The sequence below is a fragment of the Panthera uncia genome, chromosome B1 (genome assembly GCF_023721935.1).
Source record: "Panthera uncia isolate 11264 chromosome B1, Puncia_PCG_1.0, whole genome shotgun sequence".
Classification (NCBI taxonomy): Eukaryota; Metazoa; Chordata; class Mammalia; order Carnivora; family Felidae; genus Panthera; species Panthera uncia.
The window spans coordinates 121935471-121952727 of NC_064811.1; the positions used below are offsets into that span (position 1 = coordinate 121935471).

Consider the following 17257-nt stretch of genomic DNA (forward strand, 5'->3'; position numbering starts at 1 on the left):
CGGGAAAAGAAATAGGATTATTCATATCTTTTCATATATTTTCTTTGCATATTATCTACCCACCATTCCTTCCATAATTTTAATTCTTAAATTTCTATTTGCATCCTTTAGTAAGCCATCATACAAAATATGTTTAGATGATTTTTGTTGTTGTTGTTTCAGTCTTGTCTTAAGATAACATCATTAAGTATGAAGTTACTTTTAAAGGACTTTTCCTTCAGAAGTTGTTATAAAATCACAATGAGGCAATATCTAAATTATAGAGGTATTTTTTTGGTCCCCTTTGTAGGGGACGTGTGGCATTAGGAAAATCACGAAGCACGCCTTCCTTTATTCCCATTTTCATACAGGAGAAATCAAGTTAAAATGAATAGAGGACTTAAGAATGGTAAGAAATTCAAAACCATACAGCAAGTGGCACTGACGGATATGTGTGGATGGATACGGGAGGATGCTTTTTCTCCGTGCTGCTGCTGCTGGGAACCCTAGCCTGAGCGCTTGGGTGGAGTATGACTGCAAGGAATACTTAAGGTGAATCCATAAGTCACACACTTTTGCTTTTTAATCTCAATAACTTACATGCTTCTACTAACGCCTCAGGTCTTTTTCTCAATCCCCACGTGCTATCTGGTTGCCTGGACTCTGAATCCTCCAAAGCACCCAGGACAGCCTGACAAATGACCACTCACCCTCTTCCTCGAAGAGAAGTCCCATGTGCGCATGCGCCTCGGCTTCTTTCTTCCCACCGTCAATTTTGATCCGTTGAGCTATCTTAAAACATCGTTCATAGAAGTGGTTCCTTACCCATTTGTCTTCAGAATTACTGAAGTAACAGGCCAGTGCATACAAGTTGTTATAGACATCTTCAAAGTATTCTTCAAACAAAAACATAAACTGCATTAGAAAAATGTCTCACGGCTTGCCCCTTCAAATGTTAAACCAACTTAGTGACATTTATTTTTTATTTTTCCTTAAAAGCATGATTAGCTATTTTAAAAATGGAAATGCAAACTTAAGTTCATGTATTTTAACCACTAAAATAGTTACATCGAAGATGTGTACTCCAAAAATACAACAAAAACCTTTTTGAAAACTTAGAAGATGTTAGAAAGGGGCACCTGCGTAGCCCAGGAAGTTAAGCATCCAACCTCAGCGGCCGGGTCATGATCTCACTGTTGGTGAGTTCCAGCCCCACATCCTTAACTCAGGCCCTGCCTGGGTGAGCTCAGCACTGAAAGTGTGGAGCCTGCATGGGATTCTCTTTCTCTCCCTCTCTCTCTGCTCCTCACTCACTCACGCCCTCTCTCTCTTCAAAATAAAAAAATAGGGGTGCCTGGGTGGCTCCACCGGTCAGGTGTGGGATTTCGGCTCAGATCATGATCTCCCGGTCTGTGGGGTTGAGGCTGCTGTCTGCTCTGTGCTGACAGCTCAGAGCCTGGAGCCTGCTTTGGTTTCTGTGTCTCCCTCTCTCTCTGCGACACCCCCCCCCAAACTCTGTCTCTCTCTCTCCAAAATAAACATTAAAAAATTAAAACATTAAAAAATAATAAAAAAAACTAAAAGAATATATTAGAAATTGAAATACCCTTTTGGTTGAAAACAGCACAGAGCCTGCTTGGGATTTTCTCTCCCTCTCTCTGCCCTCCCTTGCGTGCTCTATTGCTCTCTCTCTCTCAAAATAAATAAATTAATTAAAAAACAAAAACAAAAACAAATACTCTCATCGCAGAACTGACTTCTCTTATGTTTTGTCTTTGCATTGTGAACCTTCTACCTAATGTGAACAAAGCACTAAAGTCTGTTTTATAATATTTTATTTACTTATTTATTTAACATTTATTTATTTTTGAGAGACAGAGCAAGACAGAGCACAAGTGGGGGAGGGGCGGGGGGTACACAGAATCCAAATCAGGCTCCAGGCTCTGAGCTGTCAGCACAGACCCCGACCAGGGTCTGGAACTCACCCACCGCGAGATCATGACCTGGGCCGAAGTCAGCCGCTTAACCAACCGACCGAGCCACCCAGGGGACACCTATAATATTTTATATTCTTTGTCATCTTTAGTAATTAGAGAGTTATTTTATAAAGTCTATAAAGCGTTCCATATCTTCCATTTTTAAAAAGTTCTATAAAGAGCTTTCATGAAAAAAAAATGATCCCAAAATAATTTGTTTTTCAGTAATCACACCTCAATAGAAAAACATTTCCAAAATTTCATACTTTTTTTTTCTTTTTTCTTTTCAGAATGAGTTATATAAGCTATCAAGATTCCATATTTAAAGACACTTGTCAGGGGCCTCTGGGTGGCTCAGTCATTTTAAGTGGCCAGCTTTAGCTCAGGTCTGATCTTGAGGTTGGTAAGTTCCAGTGTGCATCAGGCTCTGTGTTGACAGCTCAGAGCCTGGATCCTGCTTCTGATTCTGTGTCTCCCTCTCTCTCTCTGCCCCTCGCCCACTCATACTCTGTGTGTGTGTGTGTCTCTCTCTCAAAAATAAACATTTAAAAAATTAAAAAAAAAATAAAGACCACTGTCAGTTAAACTATTTTTCTATTAAAAAATGCAATATTTTTCATAGTATTAAGTATAAAGGGATATATTCAAGTTTTGAATCTTTGGACAATCCAAATATATGGGCTGTACCCTTTACATTCTAAGCAGCCTTATCTCCTTGCTTGTAGACTGCTTATTTGAATTGTCAGTAGACATTTATAAGATGAAAAACATTTTTACTGTTGGTTTATTATTTAGACAAGTATTCACTGTGCTATCTAAGAAGGAGATTCCATGATGAAATAAATGTGGAAAATACAGTTGCTAATTTCCCTCTTTTAGTGAACCACACGGTATACATCAGCATATTAAAGGCTCTGGTAAGTCCTGCAATAAATCAGCCTCCTTAATGTCAACGTTAATTCATCTGGTGTTTCTCAAACTTATTTCATCAGATAATTATTTTTGTTTTGCTTTACATAAAACCTGTAAACATCCTGTCGGACTCTGCTTGTATAGAACATATTTGGGTATCTTAAATAAAAGTTATTAGAAAAAAATTGCTGCTTAACCCTTAACAATAATTTAAAGTCAAGTGTAAGTAATGTTTGAATTATCTATTGATTCAGTTGCCCATTACCATTATTGCCATCTCTTCTCCAGCCCCATGGGGCACAAGGCCCTAATCATAACATTATAGATGGTACAGAGATGATTTACAATAATGGGTAATATAAGAAATGTTATTAGGGACAAAAAATAAAAACACTTTAACAAATGGAAAATAATCCAAAAAGAAATGACTAGCTTACTTTAAACACTTTTTGCTATAAACCAGCAAGTGGTGTTTTGCAGAATAATTTAAATAACTCTAGGTTCCTGTTCTGTAAGTCTCAAGAGACAGAACTGGCCCAAGATGACTATTGTTAGTGCTATAGCTTTGATTAAATGAACTTCATTGTGGCCCTAGAGTGATAGTCTTTCCAATGAGAAGCAATGAGACTGCTCAGAGATAATGCTACTTCAGGATAATTGTTTCAGATTCCATATATGTCTTATGACCATATAAGATGGAATCCTGAGACACCATTAACAAATTTTTACATTCTAGATTAAGTGTGTGTGTGTTTGCATGTGTGCATGCTTTAAGATTTAAGATTAATTCAAATTAATAAGAGTGAATGAGTATATCCCCTTTCCCATTTTCTGGGATGTTCTTAACTTGTATCACAATTTTCCCTCGATAAAGCTTATGTAGTAAATATGAAAGTAATTAACACAATTTTTTTAAAGTATACAAATATTCACAAGTCCTTCAACTGAGGTATTTCCAACAATATTCTTTGCTATAATCTTAATTTTCTATATTTCAACCAGGCAAAAGCCACTGCATTTTTGAACAAGATAACCTGAGCAAGAGGTAATTTTATTTCTTTAACAAATACAGCTTAGTTGCTATGAATATATGATAAAACCAACCAGTAAAGAAAATATTTCTTTTCTTTACTAATATCATGTGTATAAGGTATTGATTACTATAAAGTTTGGACTTTGTTAATTTTTGGGATTGGAGAAAGTTTTTTTTTTTTTTTTAGGTTTATTTATTTACTTTGAGGGGGTGGGGAGAGATAGAGGGAAAGAGAGAGAATCCCAAGCATGCTCCATACTGTCAGTGCAGAGTTGGCTCTGGGGCTTGAACCCACGAAAGGTGAGATCCTGACCTGAGCCAACATCAAGAGCCAGACGCTCAACCAACTGAGCCACCCAGGCACCCCAAGAAACAGTTTTCTTTAAATGTTTACTTTTATTTAATAAAAAATTGTAAATTAATGTTTTCTACATTAAAATAGACTACTTAGCATTTTAGTTTCTTTATAATTACAAAATGCTTTATGACAAGTTTCTCATAATTATGACACTTTTTTATAACAAGTGATGTATGGGGCTCATATTTATGCTACTCAGATGAAAGCCTCTATTTAAAACACTTAGCGAATGTGATGAATTCAACTTGAAAAAACGACTAATGGGAAATTTTTATCTTGCTCAATTCTATTTTCAGTGCAAATATCACTTCAGAATTTGGAGCTGAAACGAGAATGTAAGTTTTTTACAAAGCATTTTTTATTTATAATAGTTAATTTCTTGAGAAATTAGATGTCATATTTTAAAATTCACCAGAGGATTCTATTTTTAAAGTGAATCCTGTGGGGCATCTGAGTGGCTCAGTCAGTTAAATATCTGGCTCTTGATTTTAGCTCAGGTCATGATCTCATGGTTTGTGGGTTCCAGCCCTGCAAAGGGCTTTGCACTGACAATGCAGAGCCTGCTTAAGATTCTCTCTCTCTCTCTGCTCCTCCCCTGCTTGCACTCACTCTCAAACAAACTTAAAAAAAAAATTAAAAAGTTAATCCTGCAGCTAAGTATTTTTCAGAATACAAATATCTGCCTCCTGTACTCACACACACATACAAACACACATGCACATTCACACGCACACACACACACATTTACTTGTTAAAATTTTCGTGTATCTCATATTTGTAAGTCAGGTCACAACCTGATAGGAAACATGTATTAACTCCACTGTAGAGGTTGAAAGACTTCTGCTATCCCTCTAATACTGTTACCATGCCCCCATTAATTTTCCCCACTGTCATTGGTACAGTTGTGGAAAGTTGTGTAATACTCAACTTTAAAGAATTTTTTCAATGTTTATTTTTGAGAGAGAGAGAGAGAGAGAGAGAGACAGAGATGAGACAGAGACAGAGCAGGAGCTGGGGAGGGGCATAGAAACAGGGAAACACAGAATCCAAAGCAGGCTCCAGGCTCTGAGCTGTTAGCACAGAGCCCAATGCAGGACTCAAATTCATGAACTTTGAGATTATGACCTGAGCTGAAGACAGATGCTTAACTGACTGAGCCACCCAGGTGTCCCTCTAATACTGTATTTCTCATAGAAAGGCCTGAAGTAAAATATAGGCATTGTTGGGGCCTGAGCTTCTCTCTTTCAGTCCTATGCTATTTTCACAAAAAAAGTTGAAGAAAAAAATAATTTAGATCACCAAATTTATATGCTGACTTCTAGGATCTAGGATTTCCTTTCTTTGATTATATAAAATGACCAACTCCTAATATGTAACTAGGAAAGGCTCATGACAACAATATGAGTATAATTACAGTGGAGATCAAAATATTTTATTCACTAGATGAAACATTGACTTTTGGGAAAATTTTCAGATACAAGAAAAGGAATTTACTACAAATGATGTGATGGAAAATATAAAATTAACAATTTTATTTATAATTGTGAATTGCAGGCTTTTCATATCTTCCTACTATTCACTAATAAAAATTCTCCGATTGAAATCTGTAGGACTTGTTGGTAAGATCTTCAAATTCTATTATATAAATAATAGAAAATCAATATAAATTTTCAAGTTATAATACTCTTTGAAAGAATGAAACTCTTAGGAAAAGTCTCTATTCAGATTATATATTTTAAAAACCATGGAAATATTTGTAATTCATGATACAAAAGATTTTAATACATTGGAACATTGTGGCGGTGTTATTAGGTGCGATGCATGCATTGTCTTTCCTGCTTGAAATGACATCAGCAGGATGCCCCTGTGTCTGGGAAGCTTGTGATTCAGCGTTCCCCTATCATGTATTCCATAAAGATGCTTAGATGTCTAGAATGCACTGTGCTACGGTGTCTTAATGGTCTCAATTCAGACGTGAAACACTCTGCAATCCTCCCTCGGGCTCACTGCTCCAGCTCCTGCAGCACTGCTGCCCACAGTCCCTCCACTCACCTTTCCGTTCAGCCGCCTCAGCCCTGGTCAGGTGGTGGTAGAAGTGACCCAGCTTATCAGGCTGCTCCTCCAGGGGTCTCTGCAACCAGAAAAGGGACCTAACTCTTGCAGCCTCCTGCAGAGCATCCCACTTCTCCATCAGGGCGAAGAGCTCAGTAAAGGACTTGTGATAACCGTCTCGCAGCATGTCCACACAAATGTTCTTCTTGCACGAGTTCCGATAACTGGGAAGAAGAAACCCAACACTCAGAACATGATTTTAATCCTTTAAATCCATGCAGTGTTTTTCGTCTCTAAAGATTAAAGGTTGAATTGTGCTGCCTTTTTTTTTCCCCTCAGTGAAAGCTGAAAACTATCTTTGCCTCACACGCTTATAATTGAACAACTTCAGTTTAATGAAAGATGCCAGGAGCTACCCAAATGTAGTAATTTTAATAAAATTACATTATAAATATAGCAGTTCCAGAGCTGAGCTCTGTTTGATAGGGACAAATAAACTAGTTGACTGATGTCAGTCCATTCTGGCTGCTAGAACAAAATAATAGTGACTGAGTAGCTTATAAACAACAGAAATATATTGCTCACAGTTCTAGAGGCTGGAATTTCAAGATCAAGTCACCAGCATGGTCGCCTCCTGGTGAGGGCCCTCTTCCTTGTTCATGGTTGGTGCCTTCTCACTGTGTCCTTACATAGTGGAAGGGTTAGGGATCTCTCTGGAGACTTTTTCTTTCTTTCTTTTTTTTTTTCTTTTTTTAATAAGGCACTAATCCCATTCATGAGGGCAGAGCCTTCATGACCTAAGCACCTCCCAAAGACCTCAATTACTAACACCATCACCTTTGGGAGTTAGGATTTCAACATATGAATTTGGGGGAACACATGCAGACTGTAGCAATTGCAAGATCCAAAAGTACTTGATGTACTAGCCTCCCAGTAAAACAAAACAAAAAATTCAACATGCCAAGCAAAAATTAAATATGCCATTTAATGTCAAAAAGGCACTCTATATTATGTGGCTTCATTATATGTCATGGAAGTTCCTTCATTCGTTCATTCACTCATGCTTGGATGTTTGGTTAGAAAATGTTTATTAAAATCTATTAATAAATACATTTAAAAATATTTTCAGTTAGGATTAAATTAATGATTTTTTAGATTAATAATTCACTTCTAATTTAGTGATAAATCATATACAAGGAGATAAAGTGACAAAATGAATACTCAATTTATTTAACAAATAGCTATTAAATTTTCTAGGTAGAAGGCACTGTTCTAGACCAAATGGGTTCAATCTCCTTGTGAAGTTTGTACTCTAGTGGGAGAACACAACCAACAAGTATATAGGAAATAATAAATCATTTCAGATGATGAAAAGTGCGATACAGGAAATAAACAGAGTTATGGGACAACAGCTGTGTGGCAGCTTTTATTCCACTTAATGAGCAATCAGAGGCCAAATCATATAGCTACTAATTATATTACATTACATTTTTTAAAAATTAGGAGCCAGTTAAATATTTAGAACAACTGACACAATGTGATATTACTAGTAATAAAAATTTCAGGGTGGAGTGGAGACAGCCTCGAATTAGTCAGATTACTCAAGGTTGGGCCCAGTTCTACCGCTCCGTGTACCTCATTTCATCTTGTTTGTAAAATGTGTGTATCAATCTATGCCGTACCTATATCACAGGATTCTTCTAAGAACAAAATTAAATTATGTAGGGGTGCCTGTGTGGCTCAGCTGGTGGACCGTCTGACTTTGGCTCAGGTCATGATCTCGAGGTTTGTGAGTTCAAGCCCCGTGTCAGGCTCTGTGCTGACAGCTCAGAGCCTGGAGCCTGCTACAGATTCTGTGTCTCCCTCTCTCTCTGCCCCTCCCCCACTTGTAAAAAAAAAAAAGATTATGTATGTGAAGATGCTCAGATACATGTAAAGTCCTGCACTACTGGTTCTCAACTCCTGGATATGCAGTAGATTCATCTAAAGAATTAAAAAAACAAAAGCAAAAAGAAAAAAACAGCCCATATGCCATCCACCAAGAATTTCTTACTAAGTATAAGTAAGGTATAAGCTTAGGTATAAAGAAAGGTGAAGAGAGGAGTGGTGAGAGAGTAGCTTTTAAAGAAAAGACAGGACCTCAAAGCCATGGTAAGAAGTGTGGACTCCAAGCGAGGAGTGAGTTAGAGCCATTGAAGGGTCCCAGTTAGGGAAATGACTACATGAGATTACAGTTTAGAAAAATCACCTGGAAGGAGTGTTCCAGCTGAGCTGTTATCTTCCCTGCTCTGGCATCCAGATAGATACACAGCACCTGTTTAATAGGACTCATCATAAAGAGAATAAGGAAGCCACATTCCTAGGCCACAAGGTCAAAGGCCCCCATGTTGTAGGAGACCAAAAACGTATAACATAGGGAAGAGAAAAGAAGTAACAGATTTTTGTTTGTTTCTGCCCTCTTGTCAAGACAAAGGAAGATAGTATGAAGAAGGAGCAGTGAAATGCTGCAAAGGCCATGTCCTCTCTCTCCCTTCCTTCTACCTGCCCCACACAAGGTATACCAAAAGTCACTGTATTGGATTTCTCAGAACCAGCCACTATAATTTCCCATAGCTCCTGAATGGTATGGGTGAAATGCCATAGTCATCTAGTGGGCTCCATGTATGACACAACAATTAATGGAAATAGAGGGCTGGTGTATCTGTCACAATGTCACTGGCCACAACGAGGGAATGTGTGCTAAAATGTTCTTGTATGGCTGCCCACTGGGGGCTGAAGGAGGACACAACTATAACGCTGAGAATAAGAAGCCTTAGGGAGCTATCAAAGGAGTCAGGTCAGCATGTTTCCAAATCTGACAGAAAAGGATGGATTGAATGCGTGAGAGATGGACACATGTATACAACCCCATAGGTTTGGAATGCATTCAACTACAAGCAAGAGAACTTGTTTCATAGTACCTTTAAAACTAGAGATTTCCATTTCTCTCAGCAAAAGATGCCTAAAAGTAGGCATCTGATGGCCTTGGTTCAGTGGCCTGGCAAGGTCAATGCACCTGGGATTATCTTATTCTTTCCCTCATGCTTGTCCCCTGCTGGTCACTGGATGGTTGTTATAGCTTCAGATATTGTGTCCATCTTCAAGGCAAAAAGAATGGGGAGATGGGTGGCACCAGATATGTCTTTCCCTATTACTGGGAAAACCAAAAGCATTCCTGTAACTGCTAGTAAATTCTTACTTTGGTCCCATTCGCCATGGCCACCCCTTGCTGCAAGGAGACTAGAAAAACTAAAATTCTGCCTGTTCTTAGACACATTGCTCTCCCAAGCAAAACTGTAGTTTTGTTGGTAAAGAAGAATGAAGAAACAGATACTAGAGAAGGATATTCAGTGTCTATAGTAAGGTCTTAGATTAAGATCTGAAAGCAAATACTGACAAATCCCCAGCCCTGGAGTTGCCAGATGAAACTGGGCAGGATGCCCAGTTAAATTTGAATATCAGATAAACAATGAATATTTTTTTAGTATTAGTATGCTCCAAACATTGCATAGGACATATTTATACTAATTTTTTTGAAACTCAAATTGCAGTATATATCCTATATTATTGTTTGCTAAATCTGGCAACTATCCTCCTCTCTACCCTGCTCCAGCACTGTGTTGTTTCTATATGAGAAAACAGGGTGGGGGAAGAGGTGTCAGAATCTTGAATAACCTGAGAAATCACTGAATTGGACTCACATTACCTGAGAAGAACAAGACTGGATTTTTACACTAGGGAAGATCAAGGCTCGCGGCCAGGAATTAAAATTGTTATAAAAAAAATAAAGGCTTTCAATTTAGCATCTTCGAGCTTGTGACTCTGAAATTTGCACCTAATCCAAGAGAATGGCCAGGAGGAGGGTAGAACTGGGAGCAGGGCAAAGAGATGGAAGAATCTGGTGGTCTTGGAAAGGAGAGGTCACAGGGGCTGGACCAAAGGAAAGGCAGGGGGAATGGATAGAAGTAGGTGGGTTCAACACATATTTAGGAGATAAAAATATCAATTCCTTGGTGACTGAGGGGGTGTTGGGGGAGGAGGAAAAGGAAGACCTAGGAGGACACCAGGTTTTGAGGCTGGGCAATAGGTAATTGGTTATTTGCTAAAGAAGAGAACACAAAAGGATGAACAGGTTTGGGGAAAGATAATGAGATTGGATTCAGATAACTTAAGTGAGAAGAAGGCTGAAAGGATATCCAAGTAGTACCTCCAAATGGAGACAGGTTGTGGGGGAATATAGGAGATCTGAGGACGAGATCTGAGGGGCTAAAAATCTAACCTTGCTTCAAACAAGCGCTGTCATCTTTGATGGTTATGCCTTGGAAGAGAAGAAAGTTGTAAATAAATAAAAAATAGAATATTGACTTTAAACAATAAAAATGAACACAAGCCAGGAGGCTATGCACATTCTAATCTCAACTGGGACAAAAACGCAGAAAATCACTCTGCAGGCCTTGTTTCCTTCACCTGGAAGGTGAGGGAGTTTTGGTTGGCTTTGGTCACCCAACACCTAGCTCCATTTCCACAGGTGGCAGCACTCCAAACACTTTTGAAAATGACCATTCTCACACTATGTGTCATCTTGGTGGGACTTGATTGTAAAGACTCTCTAACCAAGGGGTGGATCAGTGACCCAAACTAACCAAACCAGTTTCTCTCCCATAATTCTGAATCTTGGGGCAAGAAAAACACAAACGGTTAGAAGGCTTCTGGAGCTCAGTCAACTTGATATCCTGACAAGAGTCTCAAGTAGTTCTCGCTACCAAGATCCTATCAAGGGTCTCAGGTCTTGTCCTTTTCATATGAGCTGGGCTCTACCTAAATTCAGCTTGTTACCTAATATCCTTCCAATAAAATTGTTTCTACTTTATTTAGTCAGAATCAGTTTCTGTTGCCTGTGACCAAAGAACATGAATGGATTCAGAAGGGGCTATACTAAAATTGTTTCCAAGACATATTTTCAGCCTCAAAACATCCATGATATATAACTGATAACAATTTTTTTAAATTTCTGCTACTTTTTTTTTAACGTTTTTTTATTTTTGAGAAAGAGAGACAGAGCACAAGCAGGGGAAGGGCAAAGAGAGAGGGAGACACAGAATCTGAAGCAGGCTCCAGGCTCTGAGCTGTCAGCACAGAGCTCAATGTGGGGCTTGAACCCATGAACGGTGAGATCATGACCTGAGCCAAAGTCAGACACTCAACTGACTGAGACACCCAGGCGCCCCTCTGGTAACTTTTTTTAAAAGACCATTCTTTGCAAGAGAGATTTCAAACAGAGATGTATTTTAAAATGTATATATAACTATGCTGATTATCATTTCTATTTATATACAAATTCATGTGCGCATATACATGCATCTGTACACCTAAGTCATTGTTAAAGCTTCATTATTAATTTGAGAGCAAGAACGAGCAGTTAGTGATTTACTAAATTAGTTCCTATTTAAATCTTCATAGTTAATGCAAATTCTTTCTTTTTTTAAAATTTATTTATTTTTGAGAGAGAGTGCAAGCAAGGGGCAGAGGGAGAGGGAGACAGAGAATCCCAAGCAGGCTCCCTGCTATCAGCGTGAAGCCCGATGCAGGGCTCAAACTCAGGAACCATGAGAGTTGGATGCTTAACTGAATGAGCCACCCAGGTGCCTTGCAAATTATTTCTTTTAACCAAAATAATTTTCTTTTATTAAAATGAACTGACTACCTGAAAAAAACGTATGTCAATTTCACTATGATATTTGGACTTCTCAGGTTTCATATTTCATAACAGAATCATAGTTAAAGTTGACTTGCCTTATGGAAAGAAAATTTTTCTAAACACAAATAGAAATATAAACAATTCCAGTTCATTATTTTGTTATTCATTTGGACACAATGTTATCAGTCTTTGGTTTCATCTGCATATTAGAACAAGTATTAGTCTAAATTAAAATATATTCTTTGCAAGAATCAGAAGAAGAAATATCTCTTTGACCTAAAAAGTCACTATGCTGGGGGGAAATTGAGAATTCTGGTAAAATTTACGTAGAGATTTGATATTATGGAGTTTGAGAAGAGTTTCCCTGACAGAGAATATGCCACTCACAGTAGCAGAAGTCGTGACTTTCACTGGACTCTATAAGAAGATATCTACCACTGCAGACACCTAAGGTTGCACCGGACTGAGGGATGCAGCTGGAGAAGAATGAATTTAGGAACGGAATTAAGTGGCCATCCATTTAATATGGACTTATTACAATTTAAAGCCATTCTTCAAAAGAGATACTGTGCATTTTGAACGTACGTAAAAATTGCCCTAAAAGATCCTAAGATTAAAAAAAAATCTGTAAATTTACAGAAAGTAAAACTGAACACTTTGACAGAACTTCATAGCTGAATGTGTGGAGAAGCTGAGAGATGGAGAGCTTTCTGTTAAACAGCCATGGAGATATTCTATCATTTTAAAATTCTGCTTTAAAACATTCTGAGCAGCTACTATTTTATAGACTACCTACAATGTGTTAGACACTGTAGACACAATTTCTAACACACAGTAACTCTACAAAGTAATACTTCCATTTTCACAGATAAAGAAACTGTCTTCGGTGAGGATGTGATTTGCCATATAAGTGACAAAGCCATACAAACTAATAAGGGGCAGAACTGGAATTCACATCCAGGTTTCTGAGTATGAATTCTATATTTTTGCACTTTACCACACTCTCTCTTATTGCTTTAAATTTGTTGGGTTTTCTTCTCCTTTTCTTCCTCTACACATTGTTTTTTGTTTATTTGCATTGATTGTTTAGGAATTTGTCATTATTGGACAATTATAATGTAACCCTCAAATATGAAAGCCATTGCCTTTGTCCTTGTTAATCCATGTTTCTGCTGGACTAGGAAAAGAGATTAGTGTCATTATGTGACCCTCCCACAGAATCCCCTTCCTTAAAGTGAGTAAGTAGACAGTAGCACCCATGCAAAGCAAATTAAATAGATATGATTGTCACTCAAGGATATATGAAGTCTAATAAAAGAAAAACACTGAGGACAAACATATAAAAGGATAAAAAGCACATACTTCTACAAATCTGAACAACATGAATAAATGGAATGAATACATATGACAACTTCTTTTATTTCTCTTAACCCATAGGTATTTATATTAGTTATCAGATGGGCTTTCAAAATCAAAACGAATTATCAACTACTCAAATATATGACTAATATATTTAACATATTTTTTTTCATAGGACAAACTCAAATACTGTATCAAGGTGAAGTTTCATATTCTGTAAAATATTTCAAAACCAGTTTAATAAAAAAAATCATAATTTAAAACAAGATCATAAAAATTTTATTTAATCTGACAAAGATAAACCTAGAAGATGTGTAATATCTAATCAAAAGTCAGGATAATACTTTTATTCCATTAAGTTAATATTTATAAGTCACTAGTGGGTTATCTATGTGTCAGTTATAACAGTCTTACATTCGTATTGTAGGAATAAATGTTATTGGAATCACCTACGGGATAATTACACTGACTCTTAAATTAATACTTAAATAGCTTTAGTTAATATAATTTCCACGGAATAAAGTGAGTCACTATTCTTACCCATACTTTTCAGTGTAGGTAGACATTACGTATAGTTTGAATGGAGGAAATATGTATTTTTTGACATACTCACACTGATAAAAACCATATAATTTGGGTGTGTTTTATAGTTTTTTTGTGAAAAGAATAAAATTTTCCCGAAAAGCTAAAACAAAGATATGCCATTCCCCTAGCCATATAAATATAGGTAAAGAGAGAAGTTAGAATGAAAAAATATCAATTATATTTAAAATGACTTAAAAGCATATAAAATTACAATGACACCTGAAAGTATTTTCTTAATTTTACACTAATTTAGGTTTTTAACAATTGTTAGTCATAGTAGTAAGAGTGATTGAGAACTAACACTAATTAAGAAATAGACTAAAATCATTCATATATATTTTTATGTAATAACCATTGGAGAGTTGGAACTTTTAGGACATTTAATTATTTTCCATGTACTTCAAAATATAACAAGAAAAAAAATGTTTCAATATGAAAAAGGCTCTTTTTAAATTTAAAGGATTTCCAATGAGTTGACTGGTCTCTGGGGGCATCTACTGGAAATTTAGCAAACTGCAGTTACATCATGTAAATTTGATAACTTTCATTATCCATCTTAATACAGATATTATTTTAATTGATATGTAAATAAGGTGACATTCAAAGAAGATAAATGTAAAGTTATGCATGGTATTCTATCTCATCCATCTGGAAACAGCAAAATATGTAGCTGTCTATGAGATCAGTTAACAAATACTCAACTGTTAAAAATGTAAATAGGACAGGTGGCATATCACAGATGAACAGTTTTCAAACTATTCAGTTCTCATGTCTGGAAAAATTAGAAATATATTTTAGAGATAAACATATACAAATTTAATGAGGCATTTTTATGAATCCAAATAAAATGTACATAAAAAGCACTTTTGATATGATAGTTTCTCTAAAGCAAATTCATTTTGCATCTCAGTATATCCATTTAATCATAAATAACTTGATAATCACTGCTTATTTTCTTTATGACTTACTTGAATTATTTACATGTCAACATCTCAAAAAGTAGAATTTGTTATACTTGAAACAAAAAAATCTATTGCTTATTATTGTTTATTATAATTAGTATATGTGCTGCTGAAGCGAGCACCGTTTATTATAATTAGTAATTAAAAGTAGAATTAGTCATTAAAATGAACACTGTTATTAATTTCTCCTAAATATTTCTGGAGAACTTCCTCAAATAAAAATGAACATATAATAAAGATAATACAATCATTGCAGCTTATGTATAGTTTTAGCATATATTTCAATAAAGAAAATAACTTCTGTAATAATATTATTGCAGTTTTGACTAGTCATGTCACAGGAATTTTAATGTAAGCCTTTTTAACAATAATGATTTTCTTTGTGAAATGTATTGGTCGTATTTCTTTAACAGAAAATCTAAAACTAATTTTGAAGGTATATCTATTGTGCAATACTTATATTGTTATACAATATAAGTATAATTTTACATAAATGTATATAAAATTTAATAAATGTATATTATTTATAAATTTATTTATAATAAATAACAATATATTTATAATAAATTTATATAAAATATATAAAGTCTCCTAACAAAGATTGAAATACATAACATGTTAGCTTCATTCTAAAGAAACACCACAAATGCATGTTTACACGGTTTAGCGATTAGAATCGCTATCCAAATAAATGTGATACCACCTTTAGTTGTATAAATTGAAAAAACTAATCATTCTAAAAATGTTATCAATAAATCAGAACATAAATATTAATTTGGCAGGATTTTTTTTCCAGTTTAGATTTAGAATCATTTTAGATAGATGGACTTATTTGATAACTTAAGAATAAATAAATAAAATCTGCACCCAAGAAGTTATGGGACAGAATTTTTTGTGATTTTCTAAACAATTACAAGTTTACTAAATTTGAAACTGCTACACAGGCAAGTTGTGCTTTGTATTTTTAGAAAATACACATTTTTATCTATTAATAATCACAGAAACCATAGTCAGACTGCCAACAGTTAAAGGATATGTGTACAAATTGAAAAATGCCATTTGGAAGAAACTATTTAGCCCAAGTTCAACCTTTAATTATTTTTTTAAAAATCTAATAACAACTAAGAAATAAAGTTTAGCCTATATTTTCCAAATAGCACTATTACTAACATAAATCAACAATAAATAAAATATTTAAAAATTTGGTCAGCAAAGAATTCTGCCGAAAGCACAATAAAAATTCACTTCAATATCGGTGATTTTATTTCAGGATACATGGGATATTGGTGTAGAATGTAGAACAAAGATTATTTCTCAGGCTCAATTATGTACGAACTGATATTTAGCAATTATGTAAGAACTGGTATTTAGCATAAAAGGCAGTAACTTTTTGTTAGATCAAAAACGTTAATCAAATGGTATTTTTCCTAGTGATTGCTACCTGAGATCAGAGAAAAGCTGTGGTTATTTAGTACAGTGCAGACTGCAATGTTACAATAGCTTTAAAAAATTCCCTTAATGATATACAGGAATTTTTTTGTGTCTATTTCCTATTAAAAATTATTTACTCAAGTGATTCCAATGCAATCAAATATCTGGAGTACAGAGATTGTCATCAATCAGGAATGAAGCAACTATTTGTCAGTCAATATAAGGTATTATCAAAAAATTTACCCATGTAGCTGTAACACACATTTTCTTTATGGAAAGATTTTCTCTACTGGAAAACTCTTGAACTTAACCACATTATAAAAAGTTCTTCTTCAGAAGTTCAGTGGAAAAGAGCTAGAAGAAAGCAAGCTCTTTATAGGAGAGGCTAATTACGTCATCTTTAAAACGGTCCTATTACTTGTAAACTTCTAAGATGAGAAATTTAAACTTATTTACAAACGGAAGGGTTAAGCTAAAGATTATACATGGAAAGGTACGAAATGAGTGTCATCATTTAGGAAGAATTTTCAGGGAAGGTATTTTCACCGTACCACAGCTGAGTCCAAGCACTTTTGGCTAAATGAGGCAGTCATGTATTTTTGTTCTTTTCTTTTAAATTGCACTGTAACTTTCAACTAAAGGAAAATCAATTAACCACAAGCTGAAAAATAAAGCCTGAAAATAATCTTAGGTTTGGGATTGAGTCACAATGATAAAAAAAGAAATCTGAGCAAGTAATATAATTATTATAGTCTGTGTCCTAATATAACAATAATAAACAAGAAAAAGAAGAGAAAAACAAAAAGTAAGCTTCATACTAATGATTACAAGCAATGGATTACAAACATGTATAAACATGATCATGCTAGCTCA

At 35.4% G+C, this 17257-nt stretch overlaps 1 protein-coding gene across 5 annotated transcripts in view; it reads right to left on the bottom strand.

Annotated features, from left to right (window-relative positions):
- The window catches only part of TTC29 (tetratricopeptide repeat domain 29), a 244259-nt gene that overhangs the window by 189713 nt on the left and 37289 nt on the right, over window positions 1-17257 (bottom strand). For all 5 annotated transcript variants that reach the window (XM_049632254.1, XM_049632250.1, XM_049632253.1 and 2 more), the window contains 2 exons: window positions 6311-6534; window positions 690-875 (listed from right to left, as the gene is read on the bottom strand). In XM_049632254.1, the coding sequence (XP_049488211.1) occupies window positions 690-875; window positions 6311-6534 (410 nt within the window). The remainder of the gene's footprint in view (window positions 1-689; window positions 876-6310; window positions 6535-17257) is intronic.